The sequence below is a fragment of the Adelges cooleyi genome, unplaced genomic scaffold (assembly GCF_023614345.1).
Source record: "Adelges cooleyi isolate 19-005CV unplaced genomic scaffold, UGA_ACOO_1.1 ACOO_flye_CR_arks_rails_tigmint_CR_PRNA_167, whole genome shotgun sequence".
Lineage (NCBI taxonomy): Eukaryota > Metazoa > Arthropoda > Insecta > Hemiptera > Adelgidae > Adelges > Adelges cooleyi.
The window spans coordinates 25793-45236 of NW_026095824.1; the positions used below are offsets into that span (position 1 = coordinate 25793).

The 19444-nt window shown below is 34.0% G+C and overlaps 1 protein-coding gene across 1 annotated transcript; it reads left to right on the forward strand.

Annotated features, from left to right (window-relative positions):
• Window positions 1-619: 619 nt before the first annotated feature.
• LOC126832774 (homeotic protein labial-like) lies at window positions 620-18778 on the forward strand. Its single transcript, XM_050563706.1, has 3 exons — window positions 620-834; window positions 4497-5394; window positions 17658-18778. The coding sequence occupies exons 1-3, from the start codon at window positions 802-804 to the stop codon at window positions 18116-18118; spliced, it is 1392 nt and encodes a 463-aa protein (XP_050419663.1). The 5' UTR covers window positions 620-801; the 3' UTR covers window positions 18119-18778.
• Window positions 18779-19444: the final 666 nt, after the last annotated feature.

Here is a 19444-nt window from a genome sequence, read left to right on the forward strand (position 1 = left end):
ATCCCCGTCCGTTCAAATCGGATTCGCACGAAGGGCCCCATTGTAATAATTTGTCGGGAGCCCATAGGGTGCAGGCCGGCGGCCGCAGGCCTCGTGGAAACGGCTCTGCGGCCGGTCGCTTTCCCGCGGTTTACGGACACAATGGACGAAAGTGGGTCATTGACAATGCCGCGGCCCGTGAATGGGGTTGTAAACACATCATGGACGGACCCCGCGCCGAGAGGTCGCATCCGGCGATTGGCCCGCGCGTCGTCCCAGAGCGATCGATCATCGCGAATCCCTCCCGCGCCGTCCGTACGGATGAGATGCTGCGCTGCACAGCGGACCCGGTGTCCGCCCATTGGCCCGGCTTTTCGCCACCCATCCGCGTGCGCAGACTCCTCCTCCTCCATCGGCGTCCGCGTCGTCGCCGCCGCGCCAACGGTCACACGACGAGCGCACGGCCACGCGCCCCACAGTCGCAACGGACGCAACCAGTTGGCACGATCGCCGTTAGTCCACCGCCGTGCCGGTTATATCTTCCGTCGCCCGATACGAGTCGAGTGTTAGTCAAATTGACTCACATCCGAGTACGTTCAATCGCTCCGGTCTTTCAAAACGGATACACTTCGAACCAGGCTAATATTTATTTTTATTATTAGTATTTTATAAGTACAAATACAAATTTAAAAAAAACCCGTACAACGTCAAGTTCGTTCGGTTTACGCCACTGAAAAACTGTAATACAACATCGTGCACGTATCGTCGCCACTGCTGAGTCGGTCGCGGTGGAATGCGCCGTCATCGTCACTGGAATAAGTGATGTTATCGATGAACAGGCCGATTATCTATCAGGTGAGCTATCTGCGTCGTGTGTGTAACCCCCCAACATCTAAGCTATTCCTGTATACCAATAAAACTAATAATGACAAACAAATCATCCGTAATTAGACGTTTTCGCGCTGCCCCAACTGTATTTGGTACCTACGACATGAAAAAAACATTTAATCAACACTCCCAAAGACTTCAACGCTTGTCTATAAAATGATAGTACATAGGTATCATCAACGTGGCACGCGGCGGTTAAGACTTTTAGACATCTGGACTCAACGATTCGTTTTAAAACTTAAATTATGTTGATAATATTACAATAATTATACGTCATCAATATACCTACAAAGTAATCACTTTGTATTATTTAATAACTCTCATATATTCTAAACAAAATTATGTGATACATTATTTTTGAATGATTATCAAAAAATAAACAAACAATTTGTAAGTTAAAACTTGCAACCACGCAATAATAACAAAGTAAAAAAATAAGCTTCATATTTTTACCATTTTACCCGCAGTACCATAGCCAGAAACTTATTTCGGCGGCACTGAACTTTACGGATGGTTGATTCAATAACGTTTTATTTTTTTAAATCCTACAATAATACGTATTGGTAATTAGACTGCACAATAAAAAATAAATAGTTACTAGTTAGTCCAACCAAAATTATGGTTAGGTAATATAGAGGGACACAGTACATTTCTAGTTGGAATAACCAAATAGTTGGGCCAACTAAAACTTACTTTAGTTGGCAGAACTAAATGTACCTATAGTTATTTAACTAAAAGTTTTATGGCCGGTGACCCAATTATTTATTTATTTAGTTATTTCAACTCGAAATTTATTGTGTTACCAAGCTGCCCGCGCCGAGGTCACCCTTCTGGGGTAACGAGGTCTTTTTGGTACAGGTGATGGGTCCGCCTGGCGGTCGGTCATTTAAATTAGCCCTGCCATGGTACGGCTGGTTCTTACCGAGTTCTGTGACAAGAGAAATCTCATAGACAAGGCTCGGGCGAGTAGGACAAATGCCCGATTTGGAACTTTTGTGTCCCTATATTAGCCATAATTTTAGTTAGACCAACTATGTATTTTTTTCCGTGTGACTGTTTAATTTTTTAAGAAATTAACACCTATTTTTTGTTTGTATAAAATATTAAGTAATTAATCATATTTGTATGAATTAGTAAAATTATTTCAAGGAGGGAATACGTGCTCCGTCGCCCCAGGTTAGGAGTGAAGAGGGGCACCCAGATAGTAGGTACGCAATTTAATATACATATTTTTGACATAATGATTTAAAAGCGAGTTTTTTACAATAGGAATATAATAAATATTGCAAATCTCATAAAACAATTCATTATTTAAAATCCAACTTTATTTGCAAAAACAAACAATAATCTATGTTATAACAATCCGAAAATGTTCAATCTTTTAATTAATACAGTACACGACTGTGTTACAATTACACTCAAGTATACTCGCACGCCAAAAAATCGATATATTTTTTTAAAGTTTAATTTATTTTTTATATTTTCTCCTAGTAGACGTAGTATATTATGTTTGTATATATAGAAACTGCTAGGTATGAGGTAAAGAAATATGATTTTTAAGAATATATTATTATGAATTAAACCTTTTTAGTTTGAGAATTTTACCTTTTTGTAACCTTGGTTAACATGTTTTGTCTTACAATCACAACTAATTAATCTGGTTTATAAATTTTCATGTTTCCACTTCAAAAATTGTATTCTATTAATATTATAATTATTGCGAAACTGGTAGTTTCCATAATTATTTAATATAGTACATAGTTTATGTATTAATTATTATTATTGGAAAATTATTATTTCAAGCCATTCGTTTTGAAAATTTTTACAAACGAGAAATGGCAAAAAAAACAAATTCAGTTTAACATATTCTATCTTGAAATCGTTATTGTCAGTCCTTCTAGCTTGGCGGCCCATTAAAGTTGTGAACATCTAGTCGTCAGTTTATCCAGTGTTGATTTAACGTCAGCTCACCGTTATACATCCTATTTTAGCTTCGATGTGATAGCTGAGAAGGTATTGGTTTCATAATGATGCTTTTTTTTTAAATCACCATTTGGGACATTAAAAAAAAAAAGCTTTTCAAACCCTGTAGGGATAAACCTTAATCTATAATATTATATGCACACTGTATACATCGGATGAAACTTTGGCCTACGTGTGGTGTGCAACGCAAAGTTTTCTAATAAAAAAGTTTTTTTTTTTTGAGACTGCTGAAAACAATTTTTGTATGTTCAATCTCGCGATAGTGTCATTTTGTTATCGCTCCATCGCATTTCAAACAAGTGAGTCATGATAAACATCAAATACATCAATTTCGTTGGTATACAACAAATAAACTGATTAAGAGCACAGCAGATGTAAGAATTTGAAACGACAACCCTTTAAATTCCCTACCAGTAGTGTAGCGAAATCCGTCAGTTAAGAAAAGTCAAATTCACATATTATTCAACAAGTTTAATTCACTCTGCGTTATAATAGTTGACACAGATTGTTTTGTCAAATTACTTTCCTAAACACAGCCTAGAAGCACCGTGAAGTTGGTAAGTTGGATATTCCCGTTATCTTACCGGCATTAAATAGATAACTAATAGGCTACCCCACACAATATGAATTCTGAATAATAAAATATTGGAATAATATATTCAGGAAATAGGAATGTATAGTATATTATTATCATGTAAGGAATAGATAACTGGAACTCATTAGCTTTCCAACTTCCCGGCGCTATTAAGAATGTATTAAGGAATTAATTGTTTTGAATAAAATTTATAAATTCAAATAAAAATGATCAAGCACGGAAATAAATACATAGTTGGCCCAACTAAAATTATAGTTAATATAGCCATAGGAATACAATAAATGTATAGTTTGGATAACTCAATAAATATTTTCTTTAACTAAACATTTATTTGGTCGAACTATTTATTTAGTTATTCTAACTATGTATTTTTTTCGTGTAATCAAACAAAAAGGCAAAAATATCATGGAAACGTTCCAAAGAAATACAGCAGAAAAATATGTACTGATATTTACAAAACCATCTTGTGATTAAACATATAAGCTATAAGCATGTACATCGCACGCCACTTAGATAAGGTCGATATGTATGAGATAAATGTAATTAAGGTAGTTACTATAATGATAAAAAAAATACTAAACAAAGTTCATCTAAGCTTCTTGAAATGTTCGCTAAAACTCCCAAAAATTGTCTTAAACTCAAAATCGAATATTTTATTGATCGATTTAGAAGCACCGGCTTTATTTTGATAAACACGTAAGTACATTTCCTGTTCTATTTTGATCATTACGTTTCTGATCTCTTCTCGCAGATATTTAAAATATTTCGTAAAATGAAAAAGAGTCCCGACCCAATGGATCTTCTTCTAGAGATGGGCCAAATGTTCAACTCCACATTTATTATTCGCTGGCCTCTCTACGGTTTTATACACTTTTTTCTTATCTCTGGATTCTGGAATTCGCCTACATATTAAGGGAATTCACAAAATACATTCTATTTCATTTGAAAATTTATAAATTTAAGACCCGAAACTAGTATGAATAATTCAATCAAAGTTCTCTTGCGTTTTACTTTGAGATAATTAATGGTTTTGACTTTTATTGTTGTACAGACATCTAACATGGGAATGCACAATGCGAACACGTGTGCCGGAAACATGTACACACATACGGCTGGTGACGACTACTATGGCGGACTGGAGTACGATCCACAATGTATGGGGCGGCCGCCACTGGAGTCTACGGCGTACGCAGAATGCTATTACCAGAAGAATACGGCCGCCGACTACAGGACTTACTACGGGGACGCCGCTATAGGCGGCTACGCGTCTGACCCACTACAACTGCAGCAGCAGTCCGCCGACGGGTACCATCAAGCGGCCGCGGCCACCACGGCGGCTGAAGCGGACGTTATTATCACATCGTCGGACGGCTTGAGCTACACCAACTTGGACTGCAACGGCGGTGGCGGCGGTACGCCCACCGGCGGCAACGGACACCACGTGCACGACTACGGAACGTACGGCGGCGGCGACGAAGTCGCTGTCGGCTACAACGGCAAACCGTACGCGGGATATGTTCGGGACGACGCCGAACCCTATTGCGGCACGTCTGTGGACAACGCGTTCTTCAACATGCACTTGAACCATCACTCCCATCACCACCATCACCATCACGAGCAATCGACCCCGGCGGTGACAGACGATCGGTGTCCGCGAATCAAGCAGGAAAGCTCCTCCCAGTGTTATGGAACCCAAGACAGCCCGTCGCCTTACCACGAGGCCGCGGCTTACCAGCAGCACCAGCTAGGACAACCCCAACATGCGGTACACCAACAACACCTCCACCAACAGCAACAACAGCAGCATCAACAACAACAGCAACAACATTGTAGACAGAACGGCGGTTCGCAGAATCAGTTACAGCAGCCAAAACACGGTTCGACAACGCCGACCACAGTACCCACTTACAAGTGGATGCAAGTGAAGCGAAACGTTCCTAAACCAGCTGGTGAGTAAATGTTTTATTTGTATATTTATCTAACTTAATCGTGGGTTTTTTTTATGAAACATATCTTACGTGTTTTGTAACCGCTAATACCAGTGGCGGCTTTGGTTCTTTGCCCAGGGGGGGCCAATATTTTTTGATATGCATAAATGTGTACTTATATAAGTTTTCACTTATATTTATTTTTACAGAAAAAAAAACATTAATTACCACTGCAGCTGAATTTATTTATTTATCTTATTTAACTTCAAACTAACTGAATGGCGACACACGTACTGTCAAAATCATGTCTAGGGGGGGGCATGGCCCCTATGGCCACCCCCTAAGCGGCACCCCTGGCTAATACCTATACCCAGACGAAAAAGTGAAAATGAATACTTCAGAAATATCGTGAAAATGTTTAAATTATATATTTATGGCCATAAACAGTACAAAATAGTATAATTACCATTTTGTCGGTTATAATTTTAAAATATAAATACTTTATTATGAATTATGGGTATCTTAAAAAAAACTCAGTGTCGGCGTGAATGGCATTAAACAAATAAATCGATAAAATAATAATAAATAAAAGGATGTTAAAAATACAAAATTGAACCTATCCAATATACAATAGAAATAATCGGCTGTATTCTGAAATGAATGCTGTCAACGCGTACGGGTCGACCGCGGAAGCGCACCAATTGGCTGTTACAAATGGTACAAAACCCATCGTTTAATAAGTAATTGAGGACAATTTACCAAACACCTTGTTCCCATCGGGTTACCACATCACGCCATGTGCACGCCGATTAAATTCGTCCCTCCAAAATTCATCGTCCCAATGTTTTTTTCTACACAAAACGATCTTTGTTGGACGTCAATTAAACATTCAATTATTTTATATTTGAACGGCCGTGGCAATTCACACATCATCATATCTATTTATAATGTATTCCAACTGCGATCTCACACTAGAGTGAACTTTTCCCCAAGTTTTAATATACAAACACTCGCTGCTAAAACGTCTTATATTTTAAGAATATTGTATTTATAACGTCCTACCGGAACCGGAGTAGCTGCACGATTAGTTGACGGTTGTCGTTTTAGATAAATAACGACAACCTTATACTAATCATATTGACTTGTAAATAATGCAAGGTATACATTATTATTTAATGCTCCGAGAGAAGACGGGTTTCATACATTATCATGAAGAAATTGTTGTACTTGAAAACTTCTGACCGACTGCGGGAATCTATGCACGTTTGCTCCGGTCCGGTCGTGACGGTCGGTTACGGAAAGGGTGTACAATAAGAAAAAAAAGTGGAACATTATCCTTAATATACGTGTAGCGGGTAAAACATATCCACATTAATGTGGTTGCGCCTACAGGAGAAGAATGTCGCACCGCGTGACACTTCATGGAGTGTGTCAGCCCGCGTTGACTCGCGACGGGGCATTCTCGCGGATAAAAACGCGTTTCTTTTTGTTTACCCTGGGCAACGAGGCACAGAGATAGACACAGATTGACTGACGGGAAGAGAGAACGGAAGAGACCGGAGAGAGCGAGGGAGAGACTAGTCGTTATTCGGCATTCCGGCTCTGACGTGAGCCGATTTTCACAATGAAATGGCGTAATCGTATTCCATAACACACACTCGCATTTGACTCGATCCCTGCTGACCAAACAAACCGAATCTCGTGTACACATTCTATTGTAGGTGTTTATAAATATATAATATATATTGGACACTCCGCCGTGCACCTTGTGCATCATGATATTCATCAACCCGACCGGTATTATAAAGCACCGGACGTCCAATAATAATAATAATAATAACTTGAATTGTTTACCTACCCTTATATGATGCCAATGGTACGATGATATAGTTCTGATTAGATAGTGCAAATAAATAGAGAAATCTGATGTGAAACAAAGAAACATGTATTTACAATATATTTCCAATCATGAATGAATAAACGTAAATTATTTTTCTTTGGAAATTACTGTTTTTTTTTATTTATCTTATCATTCTAAACACCTAATTAAAAATTAACTATATTATTACAATTTCTTCTTTGCGATTACTTATATTATAATGTAGTTCATATTTGGGCAGAGCAATGACTTTCGGAACGTGCATCCCATTTTCTGTCTAAGAAATTGTATAGGTTTCAGTCAAGTCTTTTTTCTGCAGTCTATGAGACATTATTCAATATTCATACACATGAACACTATCCGGTGTCCATAAGTTTGTATGCAGTTTTAGGTACATTACCTGAACGTTAATTTGACGAGGACTCTCGTCTCGTGATTAACTTTAGTATTCGTTTGAACTCGAGTGATATTTTATGATGAAAAAATACAATTCAATTTCTGTGAAAAGTCCACTATTTTTCACTTAATTTATAGTGTCTAGCGCCTAGTGACAAATTACCAGCTTATATAGGTAGGTTGGCAAAAGTTGATTGTATTTCTTTCCAACTTTCGGTAAAAGCCAATAAATAAAAGTTGATAATAAAAACACCCAGACACACCACAGATGTATTATAAGAGTAACGTTGTGCACAAATTATACTTACCAGTTTTCGCTAGGTGTATTAATAAATTAGTAACCGTTGTTAGCTAATATTAATGAGCAAACTTCTATTTATATACATATGCATTGCGGTCAATTGTTCAAATTAAACTATTACATAATGATTCACTTGATTGTTAGTGTTGGTCACAATTTTATTTATTCCAGTGTTTTCGACATCAACACTTTAAACATTTGTCAACTGGTTAATATATAAATACTCTACGTTATTGTGCTAGGTGAATATTATATCATAATTCATAACTAACATTTTAATGTCGACGGTAAAAACTAGATATTAATTATTATACGTAAACCATAATACTAATGGTAAAGCATTGAATTATACAAAAGCTGGGCTAGGATTTCGAATGATTTTTCCCCCTTTTTTAATATGAACCTGAGTTTTGAAAAAAATAATAATCATGCATCAGTAGCATGATATTTAAGCGCATGTATAATTATTCGTGTTTTAATTATAATCGACCACTCCCGCGGAATACTCGGCAGTCCCTTTCGTGAAGTGCTAATACAAAAAATCCACTTACACACTCACAAAATGAAACGCGTGCACGCACATAACATGTCTATATGTATACACGGTGGACCTACTTGGGGTTTTGGAATTCAAATGCGATATTTTTGGTTTAAGCCTTCGTCATAGTTAACATAATTTTTGGGCTATCTCCGGACGTGTAGTTATAATTATAATAATTATTATTATTATGCAACGACTCGCCTATCACTGTATTGTAATAGCTATTGATTTTCTACTCAAAAAAAAAAAAGAAATTATAACTTTTGCGTTGAACAGTGGAGATTGTGTAAAAAAAGACAACACGGGTTTGTTGTGGAAAAAAAATATGCTAATACGGCTAATTTTAAAGTTACAATATTGGATGGCGTGAACCGTGCAGACAGTGTGGTCACGATTGACGGCACATAACGTGAGAAGACCTATTGGGTATAAAAAAAAATGACAATACACATAATGTACAACGACAAAGAAATGTAGCACAATATTGCCATCTCTATCAGGCATTTTAGGCATTTTCAAGATGTTTCACTGAGTGTGTTTAACGAGATTCGAGAAAGCCTTCTTTGTTTATTGTGCATAGCGGTAGAATAATATAAATTATTGAAACATTATTCTCCTAAAGAGGTTGTCCACTCTTATTCAGACTCCCATTTGACGACTTCAGCATAAATTCAGCATGTAAATGTATCGACCAAGTGAGCTTAAAAACAACAAGTTTTAATTGCTAAACTAAACCTAGCCTGGGGGAAATATTAACATTGAATACTCAATACACTCAAGATACTTGGTTTGGATTACAGATATCACATTTATACACCTATACGATTTAATATATTTAATATTTGTTTAAATCTGTTGAGTTTGTGGGAATGCTCACGTGTCACGTTCCAAAGGGAACAACTGGATTTACGAATGTTAGCAAGGTACAATACAAAAAACATAATACCTGTATTCCTATACATGAATACAATACACATTATGTCATATTGACATCATACAATTGGGGAATCAAAACTCTTTATGAAAAATCCTTAAATCCTTAAAACGCGACCACACGCGGAGCTAACCACAAATAAAAAGAGCATAAGTATAAATGGGAAACAACGGACAACGGTACTTAAACCTTTTACTTTATAAACAATTATTTGCAATAGACTCAATAAAAATATGCCATCGGGATATGAATTTAAACTCAGATGGTTATGGCAGCATAATTATTGGTCGTTACTAAAAAGATTGTTTTCGATGTCTTATTATAAACAATGTTTTAATTAAGCACAACATAGATCAAGTATAAAATCGATTTACAATAATTTCGTTCAGTCCGAATTTCTTGTATGTATTAATTAAATACTAAAAGTGCTTTAACCACTATACTCCAAAGTCACATATAATTATAATTAATATTTAATAGTTTCGTTATAAATAACTATTAATATAAATCTTTATAATTTTTAAAATACTATTCCGATTCGAGATTTTTCGGTACAGTGTTATTTCCTATGCACCGGTTTAAATATGTGTCTCCAAAATATGTGCCTGTTGTTATTAATATTTTATTATTTATTAACATGTCAACAATTATTACTAACATGAGCAGTAGTTAGAATCACGAGTCGTGATTCTAACGTGATTCACGACAAATGACAATATAACTGCTGTGCATTTATTAATGACGGAGTGACACAAAATTTACCGTGGATAGGAACTGGGTACATATTATATCACCGATTTATTTTACCCTAACTCAGGTACCAGACTTTTAGTGTCACATTCACATCGTATGTTATAATTAGCAAATACATAAAAGATAGATCAATTATTAAATATTTTATGTAAATTTAAAAGTAGTCTTAAATTAAATGTTTAGTATTAGTTATGTTAAGAGTAGTTATTTATTGTATCGAAAGAAATTTATATATTAGCATATACACATATAATTGTAATTGGACCCAGGTCCGTATGTAATATAAAAATTAAAAATTAAAATTAAATACTCTATGTATAATAATTTAAATTAAAAAATGATATAAAATAACAAGTTGTTTTTAAATGTAATACAAATAAAAAATGTTTTTTTTTTGTTAAGTTTGCGTAACTTGCTAAAATTTAATTATATAATCCACTATTAATTTTATACAATAATCATTTATTTAAATAATGGTTTGATACATCTTGGGCTAAAATTTAAATATTTTATTACAAAATCGCATAATAATTGTTAATATTCACTAAAACCTTGATTTTAAAGACAATTCTAGTTAAAAATACTAAAGACGAATAGTACGTAATATATATAAAAACCAAAAATAAATTTATAATAGTCAAAGATAAAACACATTTTATTTAGCGAATGGCTCAGATTGTGTATTGTTAAACGATACAGTTATATGAATATCAGACTTTATAATAGTTCATAATATATTAATAATATAATACAAATGAAATAATAAATGGTTTTAACGCAATCATAAGACATACCGGTTGAAATTAAAGACAAAATAAATAGCTGAACCAACAAATGTATAGTTAGAATAACTAAATAAATTCGTAAATAAACATTTAGTTAGCTGAACTAAATGTATAGTTGCTTTAACTAACTTTAGTTGTGCCAACTATTTATTTACTTATTTCTACTATTAATGTTTGGTGTACTATAATTAACCATAATTGTAGTTCGTCCAACTATGTAATTTTTCCGTGTATAAGTTAAAAACTTCAGTATTAGCTTAACGCGATTAAACTAAATTACGAAAAAAGTATACTGAAGATGACAACTACGTTACATTAATAATCCTACATTTATATATTTAAAACCGATAATATAACTAATTACATTCAGCGGCAGACTGGGCCGGGGACGAAAGATAATCGGCCGCTGAGCTGCCTAGTTTTTGGGTTACTAGAGAGCTCATAATATGTATAATTTTAAGATATCTTAATCGAGGTGGCCTGAATTTATGTAATATATTATATAAACCTTGCAAAATTTTATATCTACATACAGTGACGGTTGATAATAATAAGAGTAGATTTGAATGATTAATTAAATTAGAGAAATGGTTTTCGACGAGGAATATATATTATGTATGCTTTAAGTTATTATAGTAATTGTAACTCTGGTTTTAAGCTAGGATACTAATAATTTAACAGACATGAGTGTTTCATTTTCTTTGTAGCTCTTGTAGTATAATATCTCAGAATGACACCAATGTAATGATGTAGTTCAACTTTTCATGTTGTTGGTCTCGACTCTCGTATAATATTTACAACTGTCAAATGCAAATGGCTTACAACATACCTGAGGTGTGAGTTAAAAGAAAACCCGTTTTAACAATCTTTGGTGGTCGGTGGTATACATATATGTTTATATTTGCAAATTATTTTTATGAAGGCTTTTCAATATTATTATTATTATATATATACACGTGTTTGTGTATGGTAGGAGCGATTAAACTTAAAATCTATTCACAAATAACATTGCAAAGTACTAACCCGTTTTTTTAATGAATAAATTGATGCGAAACAGAGGAGGTATAATGTTATGCTATCGGTCTTACAATGTGTTTGTTAATAACTATTTCTTGTGCATAGTACTTAGTTTGTGTACGTTCTGATGTGGCCTGTACGCTATTGCATCGATTTATTTAAATGATGAAATACACAAAATACTTCACACTCCAAAGTCGTTTCATTTGTCACGCCATGACACATAGGTACAATTGAATAATATACATTGAGCTAGTGGCAGTGGTGGTGGTCGTCATTTTTAAAGACGTTTATTTTTTTTTTTTTTGGTAACGCACTGTCTCGCAGACGGTTGAAGTTAATTCCCGCAGACAGACATTCTAAAACCCGTACAATTAATTCCCTCGGGAAGCCAGGTCGTAGTAAGGCAAAAAAAAAGTATCGGCCGAAAATCCCCCATACACGCCGTGGACAAAATATCGCCTGTCAAAACATTACACGGCGTTCATTAATAAAGGTCGTCGCGTCACCTGTTGGACAAGTCATGTACCGGGTGGTCGTCGTTAAGGTGACATTGCAAAATATGATGTTTTTCTCGGGAACCGTATTCGAAAACTTGGCCGTGACCACGTCGCGATTGAGGCCACGAAAATATGTTTACGTTTACAATGTGAACGTGTGTCGTGTAATGTAATATCACACAAAGTTGAATAGTTTTTAATATTTTCATTGCAAACGTTTTATTCTGTATTCTACGGAATACAAAATGTAATGTTTTATCCGAAGTAATTAATTGTACTTGTTTTACGATGCAATTTCTAAAAAAAATAATAATACTCTTGATTTTCTTTAAAAGTTTATTGGGTAATTATGTCCTATGGTGATTTTTTAATCATTGAAATTGATTATTTCAGTAAGTCACACGCCACTATGTTAACTCTTGACCCGTATGACCATTAACTATTAACTGGACCATACCGACCACTTTAGATCTTCGAAATTACGATAAATTCCCTACGACTAGTTAATTGTTTTTTACTTATCACAAAATGTAAATAAAGATGCACAATATCAATTATGAAAAACATTTATGGAGTCTCATTCTCTATCTCGTATTTATGTCATTAGGGGGTTAGTGACGCCTCACCTAACTCCAAAGTATCATATTACTCTTGATTAATCTGTTTTCACTTAAAACGGTTTTTTTTTAAACTCATAGTCTGTCCAGATTGAAAAATTAAATACATTTTAAATTATTGTAAACTCGTTTTATTTGTAGTTTAACTTTTTTATAATTATTTACTACGTTTAATAGTCTTTTGACCGTGTTTAAATCTAAAAATATGATTCTATAACCAAAAAAATTCTAAAGACGGATAGTTCTAATTATAATTAACGCCATGTATGTGTGGCACATGTATGCGGCTTTTTCTGAGAGAAATGAAGCTATTTTGATACATAGTACTTATACTTTCAACTTCTAAGACAACTGTTGTGATATTCTGGTAATACTCGGCACTCGCCGTTTGCTTTTATCAAACATGGTATTATTGTGATCGTTGAGACAGTTAACAATGTAAATTCGTGACGAACGGCTATTTTGAGGGATCTACGCAGAGGCGATTTGGTGAATTGGTCGTTTTGTAAGAGGGGCGGTGATATTAACGAAAATGAAAGAAATAAGATCAAGTGGGCGTCGAGGAAAAGGGTTCCGGTTGATTATTTGACGGATATAGAGCGGAGGTGTGAGCTGGGACCGGGGACGCAGAAACAGATACCCCCATCCTCCTCCTTCAAAAAGGGTTGTGATGTATTGCGTGTCAACTTAACTTTAATTCGACGTTATTAACGCCTGTGTTTATGAGACACGTTCGTTTCATTTAAGGGCAACATCAGCCTTCATCCCGAAATTTGTCCGTGTTTTTGCCGTCTAACGTTTTTATATGAAACCCACAAGGATAAACCGTATCGTCGAGGGTAGACATGTGCGCAAGTAATATACCTAAAGTAGGCCATTAAAATAATTAAATTTACATAGTATTATATTAACAGCGGCTTGTGGTGCAACTTATTATATATAAGTATGTATTTACCTTATACACATATTACAGCGTGCGATTGATTGACCGTTACCTTAAAGGCGGTATCAAGATAAAGTGAATTTTTCATAATATCTGTACATTCTAAACAGTTATCGCAATTTTAAACATTTTCTTTTGACTTTTACAAAAATTACTATCACATACATTCTCATCAATTACATAATATCTAAAAAATTGTATACGTGAATGTTTAACTAAAAAAACCCGCTCATAACTAAATGTTTTGATAAGTAAGAAGTATACAATAAAGTCGTTTTGGTTTTAGAACCTGATTTTAACTTATTAAGCATGAAATTATTTAAATCTGAAGGAATTACTATTTCTGAAAATAAACATAGTTTTATTATTCTTAATGTCACAGGATAATAATGCAAAGTTCTTAACAGTTAATAATGTTTAAGTTAAAAATAAATAATAAAACACAAATACAAATGTGTTGAAACTTTCATGGATTGAAGTATCATGTGAAATTCATTCATATGGAGTAAATACAAGTTGTAATAATTTGTTACATCATAATTGAGTTTTGATTATTAATACATAAACATCAGCGAGCGCTAAACTTAAAAGTACTCGAAAACACTAAAAAATATAAACGAATACAGTAGTGTAAATGAATAATCATTCAGTTTAATATATTATGTAATATTCCTTTTTTTGTTATGTTTTTGATATAAATTCTACAATGCTAGAGCCTTAATAGTTTTTGTTATACTAATAATATACACATAAAAATAGATACGCGTTTTTAAATGATTTCTTGATGACAGAACGTTGAGATTCATTTTGTAATTTGAAAACAGTAAAATGTAGAAACGCACACGCACAGTTATTAGCCTGAGGACGCATTTTAGTATCTGTCCACCCAGTCATCAATCACAGACGGGGGATATTAAAGGACAACAATCCCCCAAGCATCATGTATGCTTTCTTTTAACTTTTATTTGGAACACACGTATCAACTAAGGGTGTCTGATTGTGAGTGTACACAATTCCCACGAGAATTCTGGTGACACATATATGGTTATCGGATATATTATTCCACCGTTGCGATAGTATATTTACACTGAAAATGAGTTCAGATAGTATGTATTTTATTATTTTAATGTTAAACATATTTTGTAAAATTAATACATAATTTAAGTTATTACTTATAACCATGATTCCATAAAAAATAGTGTATTTTTATTAAATAACTGTGGACATTTGAGTTTTGTTAACTACAAAATAATACATCACTACAGTCAAGTCAAATTTTCATTGGCAATATGAATACAAAACTGATAGGACGTAGAGTACAATTTATTATTGGTTTTATAATTTACAAAGAAACTGCGATCTATTTTTATAAGTTTTGCGACAGAGGAAAGTTATGGAGGTCCATAATGAAGGAAAATTTCCTAAGAGGACTTGGTTATAAAACCCAAGTCACCCACATCATAGTTCCGGCGCATATCTATAAATAATGCGGCCATTATTTTAGGGTTTTGTGCATTGCATATTGGCATAATGACAAATGATAAATATTGTAAGCAGAGAGATTTAAGATAAATAATATATTAAGTTGAAAATACAATATCATAAAGCAATAATAATTATTGTGTAACTAAGAACCACTCAATGCTTTAACACTATTAAAAAATCGAAATTCCAAATAAATACATAATAATATTTTGAACTCTTTCCAGAAATGGGAAATGCGTGAAAAATATAATATATATATATTTCCAAGTTTGGCAATTATTGAATTAATAATAATTATATGCGTGTACATTCTTGTATCATAAACGCATACATTAAATTTCCTACATGACTTGTACAACGAAAATCAAGCATTAATCCGAGTTGTATTATTATTTTACTCTCGACCACAGTTACAACAGTTGAATCCTTATGCCGGCCGATGGCGCCGAATATTTTTTATTTATAATCTGTCCAACATTATACGACGTCTACCGACCGGCGTTAGCTTCTTACACTACCACCGGACTGTCAATTGAATAATGTGAAAATCGTGTACCGTTTGACAGGTTTGACCATTCTCGCTTTGTGGTCACGCTTTACAGTCGTTTCCAGTATTGTAATGAACCCGGCGTTCCAATATAATAAGATACTAATCCAATAGTCTGACATTGATTCTCTTAATATTATGATAGCCGCGCGCGCTGTGCTTCCTATATGACCTTAAGACGGGCCGAAAACTTGCGACACATCCTGCATGATCTAGAAAAATCGTTATCTGTATAATCTCAAAGGAAATAGCTTCGTTCAAAGATAGTATACAAGAAAAATACATTAAATCGAAACGACCAACACAGTTACTTCAAAAACATAATATTAATTAAATTAGTATTTTTATAATAAAATTGAGTTTTATGAATAAAATAGTTAAGTATTTTCTTTGCTTTAGTATTTGAAATTTGAATTGCACTGTGAAATGTTATAATATATTTGAATAAAGTATGGTGTAGTGTCGGTCGTCATGGCCGGATTATCCGACCAGCACAGTGAGCCACAACCGGGAATTTTTCGCTTCTCCCAAATTTGCTAATAGTAAATAGTAACAGAAAAAGTATACACGCCGTACAACACTTCAAAGACAATATTACCATTGATGGTTGGCGCTATTTTCAAGTTACTGGCTTAATAGTTATGTTTGCTACAAACGTCTAGTTGTATCACAAATTTGCTTATATCACGAACGTAAGTAGCTTTTCTGAAGTGACCTAGAATAGCAAACTGTATCGTTCCCAGTACGAGTCTCGGCCATACTAGGTCTAGCGATGATTTTATTTTATTTCACACAACTCCTGATAAGATATTGGCGTCATATTTTATCATTAAAGTAATTGTTGTTACTTGTCACAAGTAAAAAAAAAAATACCTCTACCAAATGAGTCGGCCTCAGTTTATTACTGATTAATGTATTATGTAATGATAATACTACTGACTTTTTAGTTCTTACGCTCATATGAAACGTAGTAACTAAAAAAATAAATTAAGACGGGCTATCCGTCTTTTTTATCTGAGTGCAGAGACGTATTAGATTATGTCCGTTCTAAATGATTTATCAGAGTTTTTCCATCGGTCACTTAGTTTTAGGGTAAAACAGATTAGCTTTATCCTAAAAATATTTGTAGAGCTTTTCGAGCATCTCACGAAAATCAGAGACTGCGAGTATACCATTTAGGACGCTAATTCGGTTGCTAGGAAAACTTTTCGAATACACTCTACTTACTTGGCTCGTGTGTCATTGTGTATATATATATTAGGTAAAATGTAATTCTAATTTGTCACTAGGCTTTCATCGCAACTAAGCATATAGATATATATGAATTATCTGCCCCTGAGACGGAACTTTTTTTGTGATATTCTCATCTACGCAAAAAAAATAAAAAGTTTTCATTCTATACTTTGTATCTTTATTTCTGACAGATTAATAATACCGTATAATACGTTATAACAACATAATAGGGTGAACCTGTCTCAAACTACTTAGCTGTCCAACTTCATGAGCTTTTTACTTCGTAACGTTTTTTTAATGTCTCAAAATGTTGTGTACTAATTAAAACATTTTTTTTTTTTGTTTTTCTATAGTTTTGAAACCCGACTACCACCACCAAACTCAGAACACGACGTTTGGCGGCACCGCTACCTCGATCATGCCCGGCCAGGGACTTATGTCGGATGTTAGAAACAGTCAACAGCATAATATGCTGAACCAATCACCGGTGACCCGATCACAAGTGATCAACAATAACTCGGCTCTAATGCTGATGAACAACACGGGCCGGACAAACTTCACCAACAAACAGCTAACAGAGCTGGAAAAGGAGTTTCACTTCAACCGGTACCTGACCCGAGCCAGACGAATAGAGATTGCGTCTGCCCTCCAGCTGAACGAGACTCAGGTGAAAATATGGTTTCAAAATAGAAGAATGAAACAGAAAAAGCGTCAGCGCGAAGGACTGCTGCCGGTGGCTCAACAACACCAACAGGACATGCACTTAAGCGGCACAAGCAGCACAAGCAACTCGCCGACCGCTTCAAATGTATAAAAAGTACAAACAAAAACCAACCCCGAGTCTAAGTCAAACATAATATATTTTATTGTGATTTAAATGATATAATATCATCGCGCGCAGCCAGCAGGGGCACCAAAAATTGAATGATTACTAGGTAGATATTATATAATTTATTATTCGTATTATTATTACAAAAATCGTTTATTTCAAGTAGCAACTACTGAGTTTTATGAATAAAAAACGTAAGCGAAGCGACTACCAGTCTTAAAAAACAGGTATTATAAAACCAATCCCAATAATCCATTTTCAAACTCGCTGAACCATATTCTTTAACATAAACCTTATCCTGATACCCCGACCGTATCTTGTAGAGCTCATCTGAAGTACGTTGAAACAAAAGTAATTTAAGTATAGGTACAAGATGAAAAAAAATGGATTAAAATCGAGGAAAAAGTCACGTGCCCTAGTTCAATGGACTTTAGAGGCCTCACAAGGGAATCGATTACACTTTTAAATTTGTTTAATGTAAAATTTAGGTTACCAATATTGTAGAAACTTTAATCGAAAAAATACACTTTGTACCTATTGGAAATTTGGCTTTCGATGATGTGGGATGAATTTCAAGGTTTCTATAAAGCCAGGTTTGCGTTGAAATAATATATAAAAGAAAGTTACCAGATTATTATTATAATAAACCTTTTAAACATTTCATAACAACATAATATTATTATGTAACAATATTGTAAGTAACCAATAGTTGCTAAAATATTTTATATTCAAAAAACAATAATATAACATATCATGAGTTTCATACAAAACGTTATTATTTTATGATATCTGTTATAACATTTTATAACATGAATTATTTGGAAGCTAAACGTTATTATTTTAGTTTTCTTTGGGATTTTAAATTAGCTATTATTGCCTGCAAGCTATCTAATCTGAAAAACCTTTTAGTTTACTTCGGCTTCTTCACATTTAAGACGTTTACTGGACATTTAAAGCATATCAATTTGTTTTTTACCTATACAACAACATACATGGTGACTGTTTATCAGTTCTTAAGAAAAGTAAAACTCGTTAATGTTATTAAATCTAGAACGATAAGACACTTTATGGTATTATGTGAGTTATCCTGCATTTAATAAACATAATGTAATAATAATTATTAATTAATAAATTATATTATGTAAACTGTTGGCGGCGCTTAATATCAATAACTGTTAAAGCGAGTTGCTTCGCATTTGTTAGTTCCTATATTTATGTCTACTGTATATAAAATGTATTTCCATTATCAATATTTTTGTTATGTACAAAATTCTGTCATTTTAAGTACAGTTTGTCATTTATTATTTAAAA